Raw genomic sequence first — 16541 nt, 5'->3', positions numbered from 1 at the left:
GCTCACATTTTGCATACTTAACAATACTTAACACTGATTATACTGATTGATTTTTTTTTACAATGCTTGTTTCTACCCTTAACTCACATTTGAAAACTATTTTGAAGCACTAAAGCTGGGTTTTTGTTTCATCTGCAAATGGTAATAATGCCTTTAAAGTACATAAAGGTTTGCAAGCCATCCTGTCTGTATCAAGAAACCTCTGAACAAGTTTCACCCTACTCATAAACCAATCACTTGAAGGGATGGTATGGTTTTGGTTGAGATGGGGATTCAGGTTTTAACTTTTTGCGAGATAATCAGAAACCATAAATGAAACATTAAAGAGTATACAATTCTATGAGGAATTAAAAAGTTTATTTAATGAAATTTGGCTTTGAAATGGCTGAGATCTCCAAAAATAAAGTAAAACAAAGTGGTCAGGACTAATAAAAGGTGGATCACACCTATTATAAGGACTTCTCTGTTTTTGGATATCTCAGCCATTTCAGAGCTTATGCTTATCAAATAAACTTTGAATTCCTCTAAAATTGTATGCTCTTTAATCCTTCATATTTAAGTGGTTTCTAATCATCTTGTGAAAAGTTAAAATGTATGATATTTAGTTTATAGATAGTTTGTTTGTTTGTTTGTTTGTGTGTGTTTTTTTTTTTGGGGGGGGGGGGGGTGGAAAGATTGGTTGGGTGGGAATGGTTTGAAAACCCCCCAAAACATTATAGTAATCATACACAAACAAGCAACTGTACAGTAATAATCAAGGGACATTCAAAGCAGAAAGTGTGTACAGAGTACTGCCACCTTTGTCTCACAAAATAAATCGAAAAACACACTCAGGTACACGTGAGGCTGTGATTCAAACACCCCTCCTCATCTCTCCTCCTTTCCTCCCTTGGGGGGCGGGGGCAGGAGGGCAGAAACAGTCTGCACACAGCTGCAGTGCACTATATATAGCATTATATTGCACCCATCACACATTGCATACAGTGTAGGCCTACTGAAATTGTCTGCCTCCAAGTAGACAGATCGATCTTCACACTCAAATATCTAGCACTTAGTGAAGGCACATGATTGATACTTCCAAGGATACATGCAGTATAAGTGTCACTTATATTGCACACACATACATCCTGTACCGCCTTTAGTGAATGACATGATCCACTCAGCTGTCCACTACATTTAAAGGTATTTATGTGAAGAGGGATCATACCACTCAGACTATAACATGGATGCAGGGGAATTAATCATCTCCTTTCAATGAACACTTTATAATCATTATGCCTCTTTTATGACCGTAAGAAAAGAGGTACATATTGCACAGCACCATTTGACTTCAAGCACGCAGGCAATTAAACAAGAACTGAAAGTTGCCATACAACTCAGTTTTATACCCATAAAAAGATATTTTTTGTTTTCATTTTTTCTAAACTGAGAAAGTTACCACAGGACTCATCTGACATTTAGCCGTAATCTCTTGATATACGTGAAGCAACTATGATGTCAACTATTTCATTCATTGACATTGGTGATTCTAGGAATGTCATGTTTTTTCTGTCAAAATGTAGTATTCAAGAAACATACCTAAGCAAAAAAAAAATTCCATAAGAGGCAAAAATTACTACGTTCATTCATGTAATTCCCTCTCATTTCCAGTTAATTATTACAAGTATGATGGAGGTAACAAGAGTCTACTCTATGGATACATAACCCCTTACATTATTGAAAGTAAACTGAGGGAAAGATGCATGAACACATTTGCATAGAGAAGAGATAAAAATTATTAGCTAAAGTATCAATTTATATCAAGAATTACCCAAAATAATAACAATAATAATGATAAATCATAGCATATCTACCACCCATATGAATGAAAAAAGCAATAACAAAAATCATGACAAGAAATGATAAAAAATCATGATGATAACAATCCTGAGGCAGAAACCATTCTCCGGCCTTTGCATGAGGGATTCTCCTGTATATCATTTCTTAACCATGTTTAGTATACAGTTGACTGTGTGTGTGTGTGTGTGTGTGTGTTTGTATGTTTACTCTTTGTTTAGGGTATTGTTGATATATGATCACAGTCATCACATCTTTCTTCGTATACCCAGACGTCTCTCACCGGCCGGCTGTCTCGCACACAAACACCGTACGTGAAGGAATTACACACTTCCTCTGCTAATCACTTCATTCATAACATCCCTGGCTGTGCGGTCAGATTAGGGAAGTGAGAGTCTGAATATATAGAGACACACACTGGGTTTGAGAGAAGAATCAAGAAGCATCTATACACAAGGTTTGTCCTTTGATAACAAAAGTATGGGAAAAAACAAAAATGATAAGTTATTCCAAAATCCTGTATTCAATGTCAGAGAAAAGGTCAACTGCAGCGTCACACAGTTGGTTAAAAAAAAGGATGTGACAAATTATTAGACCACAAGGTGACTTAGATTTTAAAAAAAATGACAGCTTCTATTCAAAAAAAGATTGAACACTTCCATTCAAAGAAAGGCAAAATGCACACTTTTGAGGATTAAATTTCACTTGCTATGAATCATCATTTTGATTTAATAGAACACACAGAAATTTAAAGATGCAAACAATTTGTATATTGCGGATACCCTGATAAAAATGAAAAGCAGCAAAGCCATGAATACATGGAACAAGTTCTTGTGAGGTACTGAGGTACTTTGAAGTACAAATTAAATCATTTTCATCAAGTCAGCGTTTCACCTAACATGTGTTTCGCCCAACATTTCTAAGCCTCTTGCTTTGTGAGAATCTGTAGCAATATTGTTCATTATATATTGTTAATCCATTATGTTTTACAGCACACACCTTTTATTTCATGAGCAAAATATCTTGCTTATACACTGTAATATCTTGTCAGACATCTTTGTGAGTGTTTGAATTTGTGATTGAAAACCACATGGAATGAGAAAGGGAAAAAAATTAGCGATTTCTGACTTGTACTTTAATAACGATACATTTGTGTTGTGGGAGGCAATATATATTTTTGATAAACTCAATCGAAAATTGAACGTTTTTGTGAGTTGTTAATTTTGAGAATATCACTTAACTCCTGAATTTTGCAAAATACCGTGTACCATGTACAGAGTACACTGCAGGAAGTGCATGTATTTGTAGTTTGGTTTACACATTTGTGCATTATGGGAATTTTCAGATTAAATCACATTCTGAAGAGGTCAATCATTTTAGCCAATGATTTAAACTTTACCATTCTGGGGCATTAACTGCTCTTATCAAGCCCACTAGCAGCTGTTCTTGCTACATGACTCACGTTCATATCCCTTGTATAAAGGGAATCTCACACAAAGAGCCCCCTTTGTCTGTGTGTTGTAAGTCTGCTTAAATCTCATATCGCTCATAATTCCTAAACTGCTATCCCTTTTCCCATAGAAGTTATCATGGCTAGGTTATTCTAACAATAAGCTGATGCAATGGGTACATGTCAAGTACAAAACCTAGTTCGAACTTTCATGCCTATCAATCAAAAAGTTGGAAGGAATTAGTGACAAATGCACCTCATCTATTAATGTGATGTGGTTGCCATAGTGATATCATGGTATCATGACAGCACATGGATCTTCAAATTCTCATTACTTTCTTATTTCATGTCTAATTCTGTATGAAACTTTATTCTTTTCAGTCTGTTTGTTTATCTGTTCTGTTCATAAAAGCCAACATGAAGTGGAATTGCACTTTAATCAAGCAAAAGCTGTGAGACGAGAGATCTGGGAGGGAAATGGGACGTAGAAGAATTTAATGATTTAATACTGTTGAGAGTGTTGGGGAATTAGCTCTAGCCAGATGTTCCTGATGTATCCTCCGATGCCCACATGTGCTAGAAAATAGAACTAATTAGTCTGCTACACTGATAACATGCTTCTAAAACAAGAGCCAGTGAGTCAACTTTCATCTGTGCGCCAATTTGAGACTACAAAGACCAAGATATTAACTCCTGATAGGCATAAACATATGGACCATGACACATACTGTAAAACATGGCATGTTCGTGTGCATTTTAATTTCGCAAATTTTGGGAGCGCCAAGATTCGCGAAATTTCTTGTCTACACTATATGCATTGAACGCCAGTGGCAATTCACGAAAATTTCATGCCACGAAAAGGCCGTTGGCTCCAATTCGCGAAAATTTCATGCCGCGAATATATCATGTTTTAAAGTATATTGTTAATATATCATCCATCACTCCTAAACATAATGCCTGCCATAGACAACATTAACAAATCACAAAACTTGAACAATGTTGATGGATAATATGGTATAATTTGCAGAAATAAAGAAATTGAATTTCCATGAACTCAGTATGCACAGATATGTAGACACAAATGTATACAGACACAAACAGACATTATTGGGATTATGGGCGAATACAATTCAAGTGAGTCTATGATTATGTCAATAATCATATTCTAAATTTAAAAAAGAAAAGAAAAACTGATTAATATATGAATAATAATGTTAAAAACAAATGAAAATCCACTGGGATTCAAACCCGAAATATCAGAATTGCTAGACTGGTGTTCTTATTGACTGCGCTATGAAAAACCCTACTACGTTATTCAACCTGAAACCCTATTTTTCCATTGCTTGTGAGGAAAGAAGCTGATTAGATACCTAAAATAAACCTGAAGGATATCAACATTGAAATAAACTTGGGGATAAATGTGAGGGATCACCAAAGTGATGCAGTTTTTGTATAAATTCAACCAAATGGGGAAACTGGCAACAAATCTATAACATTCACCAATGAAATGAGAAAGAAGTGGGAAGTGTTCTCTTCAAAACTTACGCAAGAGGTGTGACAGGTATCAGCTTGGGACCCTGTTGAAACTGGACACTTCCATTGGTATCAGCAATGGGCACCTTGACCTCCTGGGGAACCTTTTTCTGTCGGGCCTCAGACTCTGAAATGTCCGCAGGAGAGCCATCAGAATTCTGCATCATGAACGGAAGAACCATTTATCATCTTAAAGCTTTGTAAGAATTTATATGAAAACTTTTCCAATTAATGCAAGTATGTGCCCATACAGTTTAGAAATTACTTGTTGTTTGGGGATGGGGGATGGGATTTTTTGTTTCTTTTATAACTACATACCAGAGTTTGATCTACTTGATGTCTTTCAGAGATCTATCGTGTTACTGTAAAACAAGAAACATTTGTGAATTTCACAAGAAGCCAAGATTCGCGAAAGTAAAATGCATTCGAATGTTTTTGTCTGATGCCAGTGGCAGTTCGCGCAAGTTTAATGTCATGAAAAAGGCCTTTGGCTCCAATTTGCAATGGTGCAATACTGCAAATGTTTCTGGTTTTGCAGTATCCACAACACTGTATAGAGAGTCCATTATTTTGACACCATAGTTTCTATTCTCATATAAATCAAATAAGAATGATTTTGAGTACACCTGGGCAGGACATGCTAAAGGTATTTATTGTCAAAGGTATGGCTCCCATTCGGCTCAGACATTTGTGAATAAGCAGGAAGATAAAAAATAAAGATTAAGAAAAATGAGAAGAAGAAATTTAAGCGGCTACAGTGCAATATGGTGATGATAATGGAGCTGAAGAGCATAAAGGAGAAACAGGTAAAGGATAACAAAAGGTGAAAAAATGAGAAGACACAGCAAGAACCGTAAAAGGTGACAGAGTAAGGGGAAAAATAAGAAAAGGAGTTCAGATCAAAAGCACATAATATAACTTTCAATAATACTACTCAGATGCATATATGTCCACTTTCTTCAGGGATAATCAGCAAACTTCCTATATCATGGAGATCTGACACAAGAAAATAATTTCAAATACTAGAGAAGCACTCTGAGAGCGTAGACCTCTGCCAAGCAGCTCATTTCCACCACTGATCTTATTCTTCCATAGAGCTCAGTGATTCCCACCCTTATGCATGTTAAAAATCGCCTGATTTCCCAATATAGAAACCTTTTGTTACATCATCAACTTCCAGCGTGCCTCATGCTAGCAAAAATTAGAGCATGAACTTTAGTGAGCGTATGCCAACATAAAAAAAAAATGCACAGCTTGAACTGCCAGGTTCATTGACCCTACCTGACAAAATATCGAAAATCCTTCATAAAATCCATAAAAAATTCCCAGATCACTACCAAAATTTAATATTGCACACATCAGTGCTGTATTTTCCCTAAAATGATTTCAATAATCTTCAGTCCGACTTTGATCCCTAGTCAGATAGATCATTCCAAAGTTCAGCTGATATGTTGGGGCACCAAATGGCTGTTTATGCTGTCTCTTTGTATCTGACGTTTATTTCTTCTTCCTCATTTTTCTTCCCCCTTCACCCTTTTGAGCATCAGTTTGTATAATGGCCACGTCAAGGTATGTCATGGGCGATAATTCTTTTGTGCAGCTGTGTACAAGGCTAATTGTTGAATCAGAGAACTGAATAAAAATGCTTGCAAAACATTTGAAACAACATACAGATTACAAAGGGCAAAATCCTGTACTGTTAATCAGCATGTTATGTTGGCATAGACTTTTCAGAAGTACCAAAACTTGCAGCAATCCATAACATTCATATAGCTTGCATAACTTTGCCATTGCTGATAAAATATAGTCTTTCTGTTCAAATTTCACTGTCAGATATATTCCTATTATTACTATAATATATTACTCTGGACACAGTTTTGCTCTAAGGAGACGGTGTATAAATGAAAAATGTACAGCACTGTTGGCAGTAAAGCATGGATTGAATAGAATATTACATCATTGAAAATATCAAGGAGACACAAATTTGTCACCCAAAGGTCTAGTGTCTTCTTAATGTACAGAAATAATTAACACCCATTGTCTCGCTACAGTGGCATCCAAAGATATATCAGGGTTCAACATTAGCAGTGGCTCAGGGCCACCAAAATTTAATGTTGGGCCACTAAATTTTTCTTTTGGTGGCCAGATCGGACACTCACATTCAAAATGGATTGCTATGATGTCTCCGTTTATTTTGGGCCACTATGTTTGTATTTCAGGCCACCAGACAAAAAAAAAAGAGTTAGTGTTGAGCCCTGTATGTATTAATATAACAAGTGTGTGTGTGTGTGTGTGTGTGTGTGTGTGTGTGTGTGTGTGTGTGTGTGTGTATTTGGATTCCCTCTAGATAGGTGCTATGTATTAAAATAATAAAAAACCGTCTACCATCAGCTGACATTTAAATACCAAGCTACCTACAGTACTTTGCTCTTGCTTGATCAAGTCAAAACTTCACTAATACTGGTATATGGTGTCAATAAGTCTTTATCAGGACATTCAACACTGAATGGAGCTGTTTGAATGCAACACAAACAAGGCAAATTTCAGAGAAGGCAAAGAATGTTGATATGAGGTGGCTCTGACAGGCCAGGATTATAGAGAACAACATTACTATTTCAACATTAAGTATCCACAGTTCCCCATATGCAGTCAAACAGACTCCTTGTGTAAACAATATTTCCAGAAATATGAGATTTGTGACATTCCATGTAGTTTTAAATGGCAGCCAATGAAGGTAATTTGCCATATCACATCTACTTTTTTTTTTTTGGAAGATTAAACTAGAACCATGGTCTATGATCATTCAGGATTTGATCTCGTGGTAATCAGAGTGGGTTGGAGGTATGCATAATCCTGCTTCTAAATTTCCCATTCCTCACAGATTAAAACTACATGGTCTACCCCCTCTTAAATATCTCCTGGATGATTCAATCAAAACACCAAATTAAAAGCCAAAAAGTTCATGTAAAGGACATATCAAGCTTAATCCAAAGGGAGTTCCACTAGAAATTTTGCAGCTCTCAGACAAGGTACGATATAAAAATGGTCTGCCACATAAATTTGATAAAATGATTACAGGTACACAAACAAAGTTATATCTTAACATTTTATCCCTCTTATTCACAAATAATCAGTTCTCACCAGATGGGATATGCTGCTCAATTTTGAAATCCTAGGCCATTTTTCCTGCATTGCCTCACAATTTTTTGAATGTTCTACAGACAAGTCTTTCTTGTTTGTGAAATAAAAATGATGGATCACGTCATGTCTGCATAAATTCATTCCAAGCTTGTATTGATTAAGACTGTGACTATGACTTTTAAGGATGAAAGGCTGTTGCTTAACTGCATACCAGTGATAAGCTACCACACCGGTCAGCTGATCCGTAGAACGGTGACATAGATTTACATGTATTTATGGGCAACCACAGAATGAAATACGGCCTAAAATATGTCACATGCTATACTAACCAATGACATTTTTCCAAACCAACAGAAGAAGTGAGGTGCTGGCATATTGCCTTATAGATTAATGCAATTTGCACACGGATCTTGTAACCAATATTGAATTGAAACAACTTTGAATTAAATTGATTTACAACTTTGTAATCTCTCATATTTCAAATTCAATAACAACTTTGTGAACAGCATTGCAGTATTCCGAGGAATGAAAAGACATATTTTTGGTGGAAAACAGTATTTTTTTCCTTTCCTGTGACAGACTTTAGACAACGTGAAGTACTTTTTTTTTGGAACAAAATGGTACAACTGTATAAAGTAACAGTTGGCATCTCTGTACATATCACTGGATTCAAACGAAGCAAAATCAGCAAAATACAATTTCAAACAAAGAAACTAGCTACGAAAATAAATGTGGTGATATGAGCAGATAACTTTGAATTTATGGTACATTAATTTAACATTTCACGCTCAAGAAAAACTTTGAACTACTGCTATGTTTGAATCAGTCTTAACTATTACAGGTGACTGAAACAGTTTCACTTGTGCTATCAGTTTGCATGAAAACACATACAAGATAACTATCGGGGGGGGGGGGGGGATGAGGAAATTTTGAAATAATTACAATGGAATCCCTATGGTTTCTTAATATTCTTTTTTATAATTACAACATTAGAAATGGAACAGTTTGTGTGTGTGTGTGTGTGTGTGTGTGTGTGTGTGTGTCCAAGCCTGCATCTGTTCGTTGGTACTAACACCATTTATATAATGATTATCATCATATTTCCCTGATAACATTACAAATACTAAAGCTGAGAATATTACAAAAATAAGATGATTTGACTATTAAAAGAGATAAGAGATCTTCATATCTGATTAAAAACAAGTTTGATATCTCAGCAACATCCTGGCAATATAGAGTCTTACATGTAGAAAACTTCAAAGTCTGAAATCTTTAGTTTTAGTTTTAAGAAGCATATTAGTATGTGCTTTAAACTGGCCTGTCTTTTGTAATACCTAGGCTCCTGGATGCATGACTATACATCTTAACTTAAAAGTTAATTTTCTAAAAACTTTACTTGCACAATGCCAGATCTCTAATCTTTTTTTTTATACTAGGATAGAACATATAAATTTGAAAACTAAGCATCTGGAAGATTTTAGACTACCAATAGATTCAATTCTTTTTCAAATAAATTGAAAAACTGCAAAGCTTTAAAATGATAGAATATGGACAATATCACAAGAGAAAGTTAGGAAATCAATAAGAAGTTTGTGATATTTTGCCAGGCTTTCATTGTAATTGGTCACAAATGTAATTTTGATTTGTCTCCACTCCTTTTGCTGAAAGAATGAATAAAGTAACTTCTTATATTTTTCCCCACTAGTAGCTTATGTCACTTTACCTCAACAAGAAATACTGTAAAAGTGGTTATTTTTGCATGAGTAACTTTCGCTCTCAGCTAGGTGAGGTGAATTTTGCATATTTTTAATCCGGCAAAAATCATGACATGCAAAAATATTGAGTGTGTTTTTATTTTTGCACTGGTTTCTGGTCACGCGAATGCGCAAAAATTTCCACACCTTGAAAATTTCCACTTTTACAGTATTTAGAAAAATTCAAATCAGGTTTCAGTTGGCTCTCTAATATCTCATGCTGAAAGTAACACATGAATGAATAAGCTCCACATGGCCCTTGGAATTTCTCTTGAAGTGAAATGCATTTTCGAAAAAAAAAATGGAAGTTCAATTTCTACGCATTTTTCAATATTTCAGAATTATGCAAATTATGTAATAATTCTATGATTGAAAAACAATTCGTATTCAAAGTCTGGAACAGTTCAAAGAGATATAGAAGATTTGAATACAGCCATTCAGTATTTCTGTGAGTGTTATCATTTCCGATGATTTATAATAAGATTTATATGAAGAGTTTTATTGCAAAATGAGTTAAGTGCCATTTTTAAACATTTCAAAGTAAGTCTATCATCAGATAGAGCAAAATTAAACCTTTCCAGTAATACCTCACTTTTGACATAGCAAGAAATATTCTAGAAATTATGATTAAAAATATTCTATATTTTCTTATTTTCTTTGTTTTTTAGCAGCTTTAATCACAAATATTTCAACTTAAAAATAATTGAGTTAGCTTGTTTTGTGATAAAACTTTTCTTATCTAACATGATTCTAGTTAAAAGAAATATATACTTTATACTCACCAAAAGCATTGTGCACAAATATTTGTTTAAGTGGTATATATCCCAGAATTCCTCAAAAGCTTCAGATTCACTAGGACATCTATACGGGAACCTCTATTCCGACTGAATAGAATAGAAAATCTTGCAAAATTGTAGCAAATATACAGAGCAGGATCTCACTAGGAAATAGAGTCAGGTGTCTCTACAGACTAAATGTACACTACAAGGAAAGAAGTCTAAATGAGTATAGTCCAGGGCCTTTCCTATTTGCAAGCAGGCGGCAGCATTTGTGACTGTTGCTGAAATATCAGTGACACCTAGTCAACGGCAAAAAGGATCAACTCCTCTTCAGAGAAAGCAATCCAGTGAGAGTGAACACACAGTATGCTTCCACACAGAGACACAGTTTTGATGTGTGTGCCAAGCTGAAAAATTAGACCAGATACTTGACACCGACTGCGTGAATGAAACTGAAATCAATGCAAGCCCTTGACTATATGATTTCAAGCATTATTATAAAGGGATATGTTTCATCCACTGTGGTTTGATCATCTATCTATTTACATTGTTGGCCATAAGTTTTGACCACAAATTCTGGCCACATCTTGTCACCTGATTTAAAGCTTGCAAAATATTTCCCAATCTTAAAACTCAGAGTCATCCAAACAAAATATAAAAGGGTCAATATTCAACTATAAACACAAGCCTAGGGGAAAAAAATCAACCTGAAGACCAGGAATTCATATACTAATCAATCATTATCATTTCCTTCCTCTATTTTATCTTGTCAGTTCCAGTGAAATTACAATGAACATACACATTTTTTCTTATTTGTATGCAGAAATAAAAAACAATGAAAATATCTAAAAGTGCATTGCGTCATTGGAGATGGTAAAAACAATCTTAGAATTACTCACTCACAACATAGGCTACACTGTTTTCTCAAATTAAACTGAATTTGTTTAAATAAAGAAAAAGTTGTTTGTTTAGTTTTTATCTGATTGAGAACACAACAAAGGGGTGTCATCAACTGCAGGAATAAAACATTTACATAGCTCTTTAACTTTGGTATATTTTGTCAATTACCTTATGCAATATTGCATGAATATAGAATCAATGATTCGAAGATACTGAGTATGGCACCAAAAAAAAGAGACAGCCAAATCTGCATGTTTTCTGTCTTTTTCTCCTTCAATTTCCTTTAATATTTCCAGTTTCTGGAAAAAGTGCATAACTGCTCCGAGTTTATCAGAATCATTACTAAGCAATGAAAAGTGATCATTTCAATGGCTATTGAACAAAAAGAAGATAATATGAAATATCTCTCAATCTAATAATATTTGGACTTCCACAACAAAATTTTTGAAATTTAATATCTATGAAACCAACAGAGCAAACTAACACCTTAGACTAGCACAATGGGTGAAACCTATTCAAGTATTGCTTTAGATGACTTTCTACTGTATCATCAGAGTATGAAGTCAGTGATAATTATATGTAAAGGCCACAACCGAGGCAGGGGCTCGAGATTTGAGACACACACTCACATGGATTGGATATTAGAGGCATTTACATTGGCAGTAGATCCCCCCCCCCAAACAACAAACAAAAAACTACCTAACCAGATAATAAGCTAACAAACAATCATCTACATTTTTGTATATTTTGGTCTTTCATTGGTACTTTCCTGGCAACTTTCTGAAAACCTTTGAAAGTTTACACAACACTCAAACCCCAATGTAAATGCTCACTCACCTGTCACTAGCTTTTGGTCATGTGACTCTCCCCTTAAAGGGAAGCAGTCCTGAGATTTTCACTGTACTGATAATTAAGAAGAGTAAAAAATGTAACCTTTCACCAATTTATACGTGCGGACATCAAAAATTGTCTCCGTACGCGATTTTTAAAAAATAATTCCTGCAAGCGATCGTGTAAGAGCCTGCCAAAAGGTGCAACGTCATTGATGCCCTACTCTCAAGTTGACAGCCGTGCCTCAGAAAACCAATTTAAGTGTTCAAAATGATCATATCTGATTTTTTCATAAAATGTGACAATATGTGGTTTTATTATTTCAAACAAAATATTTCAAGCTTATTTATATATACAATTAATATAAAAATAAATAGTAAACATGTATTTATAAATAACTAGGGATGACGAGCAGAACACCGCTGGAAAGAGTTGTGCATCGATGACGTATGACTCTCCGCCAAGACTTGCTCATTTGCAGAGTCACACTTTTTTAACTGAAATGTACGAGCTTATTTGGTGATTTGAAAGTTTGTTTTTGATGAAAGTAGTTCATTGGAGGTACCAACTACAACATATTTTTTTTTTATTTCATGAGGACTGCGTCCCTTTAAACATCCTGCACCTGTTAGGGGATTTCCCCACAACACATTTTAAAGGGATGGCATAGGTTTGGTTGAGATGGGGATGCTGATTTTATCTTTTTGCGATATAAACCATTTTATCAATGCATATGAAATATTAAAGGCATAAAATTCGATGAGGAATGATAATGATAATAATAATAATAATAATAATAATAATAATAACAATAATTATGATAATACTACTACTAGTACTACTACTACTAATAATAAATATAGTGCTTAATACTGACATTTCTAAGCACATTAAAAGTTTATTTGATGAAAATCAGTTTGAAATGGCTGAGATATCCAAAAACAAAGTAAGGAATAAATGGTGGGAGCCACCTTTAACCATTCTATTATGTCATATAAATCAATTATTTCATATTCCATACAAATGGTTTCTAATTATCTCACAAAAAGTTAAACCCAAATTTTTATCTTGACCAAAACTATACCATTACTTTAAGATCTATCATAACCCCCACTGCTATTTCTACTAGTGAAAATGGTGAAAAAATACAAACAGGATTTATTTTCTTGAGCTTGTTTTTTTTATTGTCTAAAAGTTGCAAATAAAAATGAGTATAATGTCACTGTTCTAAGGACAAGCATTACTTCCGCAGCTTAATATCGAGGCAGATCTTAGTTTCAGGAAGTAATAATTGCAACCATTAAACCTTTGAAACTTTTAATGTTCACAAATACAGTCCATAAGGTCATTGCTAATTACCTTTGTTATGATTGTTCCATTTGGCTGTTCCGCTTGGTTGCCAAGGGTAACAATGTCACCGTTGCTGTCTACAGCCACATGATCAGTTGTGAGCACGGCACTTCCCTGCATGCCGAGGTCGCACTCCCCATCGTCGTCCTCATCGTAGAACTGCGTGTACTTGTTCATCCTTGCTCCCAGCAGATTGGCACCAGGAAATGCATTAGACCTTACAGATGAATGGCAAACAAAACAAAGGATCTGTCATGACAGAGTTTCTCATCTGCTGATTTATTCAAGTCTTCCATGATATATACTCTGAAAACATGATAACCCAGCAAGTTTTAGGGGAAACTTGCTGTCACACATATATATCTGTTCATCAGCACCTTTGAATTTTCAATGCACATGTTATATTGAAAAAAAAAAAGAGATTACATGTAACTAATTGAACTCAGGGGTGCCAAGTTCTGGAATGATCTAGACTCAATATTTAAGAGAACGTATCCACTTAATAAGTCTAGCTATGAAAGACATCTTGTAAGTGCCTACTAAATTATACCAAATGTATCTGTCCATCCTTGTTAGTTTTGTTCTGTCTGTCTGTTTTGTTTGTTTAATGTAGTAGAATATGTTTCATATTTCATTTGATTTGTACATGTAATCTGTTACTGTCACTAAGTACTCTGAACTTGACTCTGTATCTGTATTTGCATAATTATTTTTATGTATTCATCTCTACAACGGGGATCGCATTTGCTTTTCTGTGAACTCCCGAACACATTTTACACTGTATACACATATTCTGTTTTTAAAATTATCAATAAAATGAACTGAATTGTAATTGAAATGCAAATTCATTAAATCTGCATAAAATAAAAAAATGTAAAAAAAACCAAAACATTGCCAATTTGAGAGAGGAACAAGGACCTGTCTTCCAAAGTGTGTTGCCAATTAACCCTTTCTATGCCAATGAGTCAAGTATGCACAAATTGCACACATAAACCTATGGTAAGGAATGAAGCAAGGCACACGAAGGGTTAAAGAATCAGAGGTCAATTTAAAAGGAAAAAAAAATCTGCAAATAATACAAACAAAATTTGTACCCTCCCTTGTGAAACTTAAATACAAGTATTGAAATTCAAACAAAAAGGTACAGCCTGAAACCTATGAAAAGCATTTTTTTTTTTGGGGGGGGGGGAGTGTTTGAGTATCATATTTCATATTCCATCAGAGATGTCATGAAGGAATGTGAGAGTTACTTGCAAAGGCTCAAAGGAAGTGACACACTTATATATCTCATATCACACATAAGTCTTCTTTACTGAACAGTGAGAGACTTGGCATATAGCATCTGGCATCAATGAAAGATGTTCACTGAATTAAAGTCAATATATTACTGTACTTTCATTTGACGTAATAGCATAATAGAAAGAAATATATTCAATATATCACACTGAAGTATTTTTAAAGAAATACAGAATATATATAACATATCTTACAGCCTTATAGATGGGCCTCAAGTCATTACAAACTATCATAACAGAAGGGCACTAGACTATTTCAGTCATTTACAGCAGGGGAGGTCTCCCTCTCCCTGTTTATATTATTTCTTTCTTTATATATCACTTTCAACCACACACATTATCTGGAAAAATATGTTTAATTTATACAATGAAACATATATATATACATATATATATAGAGAGAGAGAGAGTGAGAGAGAGAGAGAGAGAGAGAGAGAGGGAGGGATCGCAGCAATCAAAATATGCAAATTAGAAGATGTGATGCTGTCACAGTCATAAGTTTTCCATTGGCCTGTAAATCGTATTGAAATTCAATTTTTGTCAAGAGAGAGAAAACTTTTAAATGTTGTCATATTGTTATTACCTATTAATGACTTTTTAGGGAAGAAAAGTTTGCAATTGCTGCGTAATCAACGTTTGTTTGTTTGTTTTTTTTTCTTTTTGGATATTTTGTGTGCAAGCTCATGGTAACAATATGATACTATATTATGTGACATACTCCAAAACTACTCCATATACCACTGACTACCACAATGATTAATTCCTACTACAACCAGCTAATTACTAGTTTTACTGCTACTTCTCTGTCTACTCCTACTGCTTAATTTTGATCAGAACAATACAAGATCATCATATCATCATCAATGGGACATCAGTATTATCATCATCCTTACAATCATTACAATCCCCACATGCAGCAAACATAATGAACATGAAAAAGAAAATATTTGAGAAAACAAACAAACAAACAAACAAACAAATAAATTAGTGGGACAGAAGAAAGGGGACTGAATTTGGTTGTTCTGATCTTGCTGGCATATACTGATATGATCAAGTATACCAGTAGCCAACGTCGGCAACGAGGAAATCACGTAAGTGGCAAGTCAGCAGACTTTACCGCTGACTGTCGCCCACGGCTCTACCGCGGTCCGAGCCGAGCACCTCCGCGAGAGGTTACAAAAATGTTCCCCTCTCCGCTAAGTTGGTATGTAGTTCATTCAAACGGATCGGCATTGATTGTAACTTGACACAAAGAAACAAGAGATGCAAACGTACTTACATCTGATCTGCAGGATAACCGGTTTCAAATGAGAAACAAGTCAAATCTTGGACTCGGAAGCAGGGGTGTTTGCGATTTATGATATAATTTGTGAGTATTCCGTCTTTATAGCTGCCCGCTTCTCGCTAAATGTATGGACAGATCAGCTGGCACACTATGCGTAGTAAACAATGGACTTTGACGATGGGATTCGAGCTGGGAGATGGGTTGCGTGCACAGGTAACTCGGCCAAAATATAAACCGTCTAATGACTCGACGCGGCGTTGCTACAGAAAAGCGCAGTATTTCCAAAACCAGAATGCGCAAAAGAATAATGTATGAATAAAAAAGATAAAAAACGGAAAAGGGAGCTGTGTAAATAGTCCCTATGCAATGTAGGCCCTTCATAACCGC

The 16541-nt window shown here is 35.0% G+C and overlaps 1 protein-coding gene across 1 annotated transcript in view; it reads right to left on the bottom strand.

Moving 5' to 3' along the window:
• The window catches only part of LOC139727231 (phosphatidylinositol 3,4,5-trisphosphate 3-phosphatase TPTE2-like), a 36860-nt gene extending 20576 nt beyond the window's left edge, over positions 1-16284 (bottom strand). Inside the window, exons 1-3 of the mRNA XM_071638189.1 lie at positions 16149-16284; positions 13584-13791; positions 4832-4977 (exon numbers count right to left, since the gene is read on the bottom strand). Of these exons, the coding sequence (XP_071494290.1) occupies positions 4832-4977; positions 13584-13791; positions 16149-16150 (356 nt within the window). The 5' untranslated portion in view covers positions 16151-16284. The remainder of the gene's footprint in view (positions 1-4831; positions 4978-13583; positions 13792-16148) is intronic.
• Between the last annotated feature and the right edge of the window lie 257 nt (positions 16285-16541).

This window comes from Diadema antillarum, unplaced genomic scaffold, assembly GCF_040938485.1.
Source record: "Diadema antillarum isolate AM-2024a unplaced genomic scaffold, OU_Dant_1.0 seq00000124_RagTag, whole genome shotgun sequence".
Classification (NCBI taxonomy): domain Eukaryota; kingdom Metazoa; phylum Echinodermata; class Echinoidea; order Diadematoida; family Diadematidae; genus Diadema; species Diadema antillarum.
Note: the sequence above shows the minus strand (reverse complement) of the source record. Positions and strands in the feature narration are given on the sequence as shown.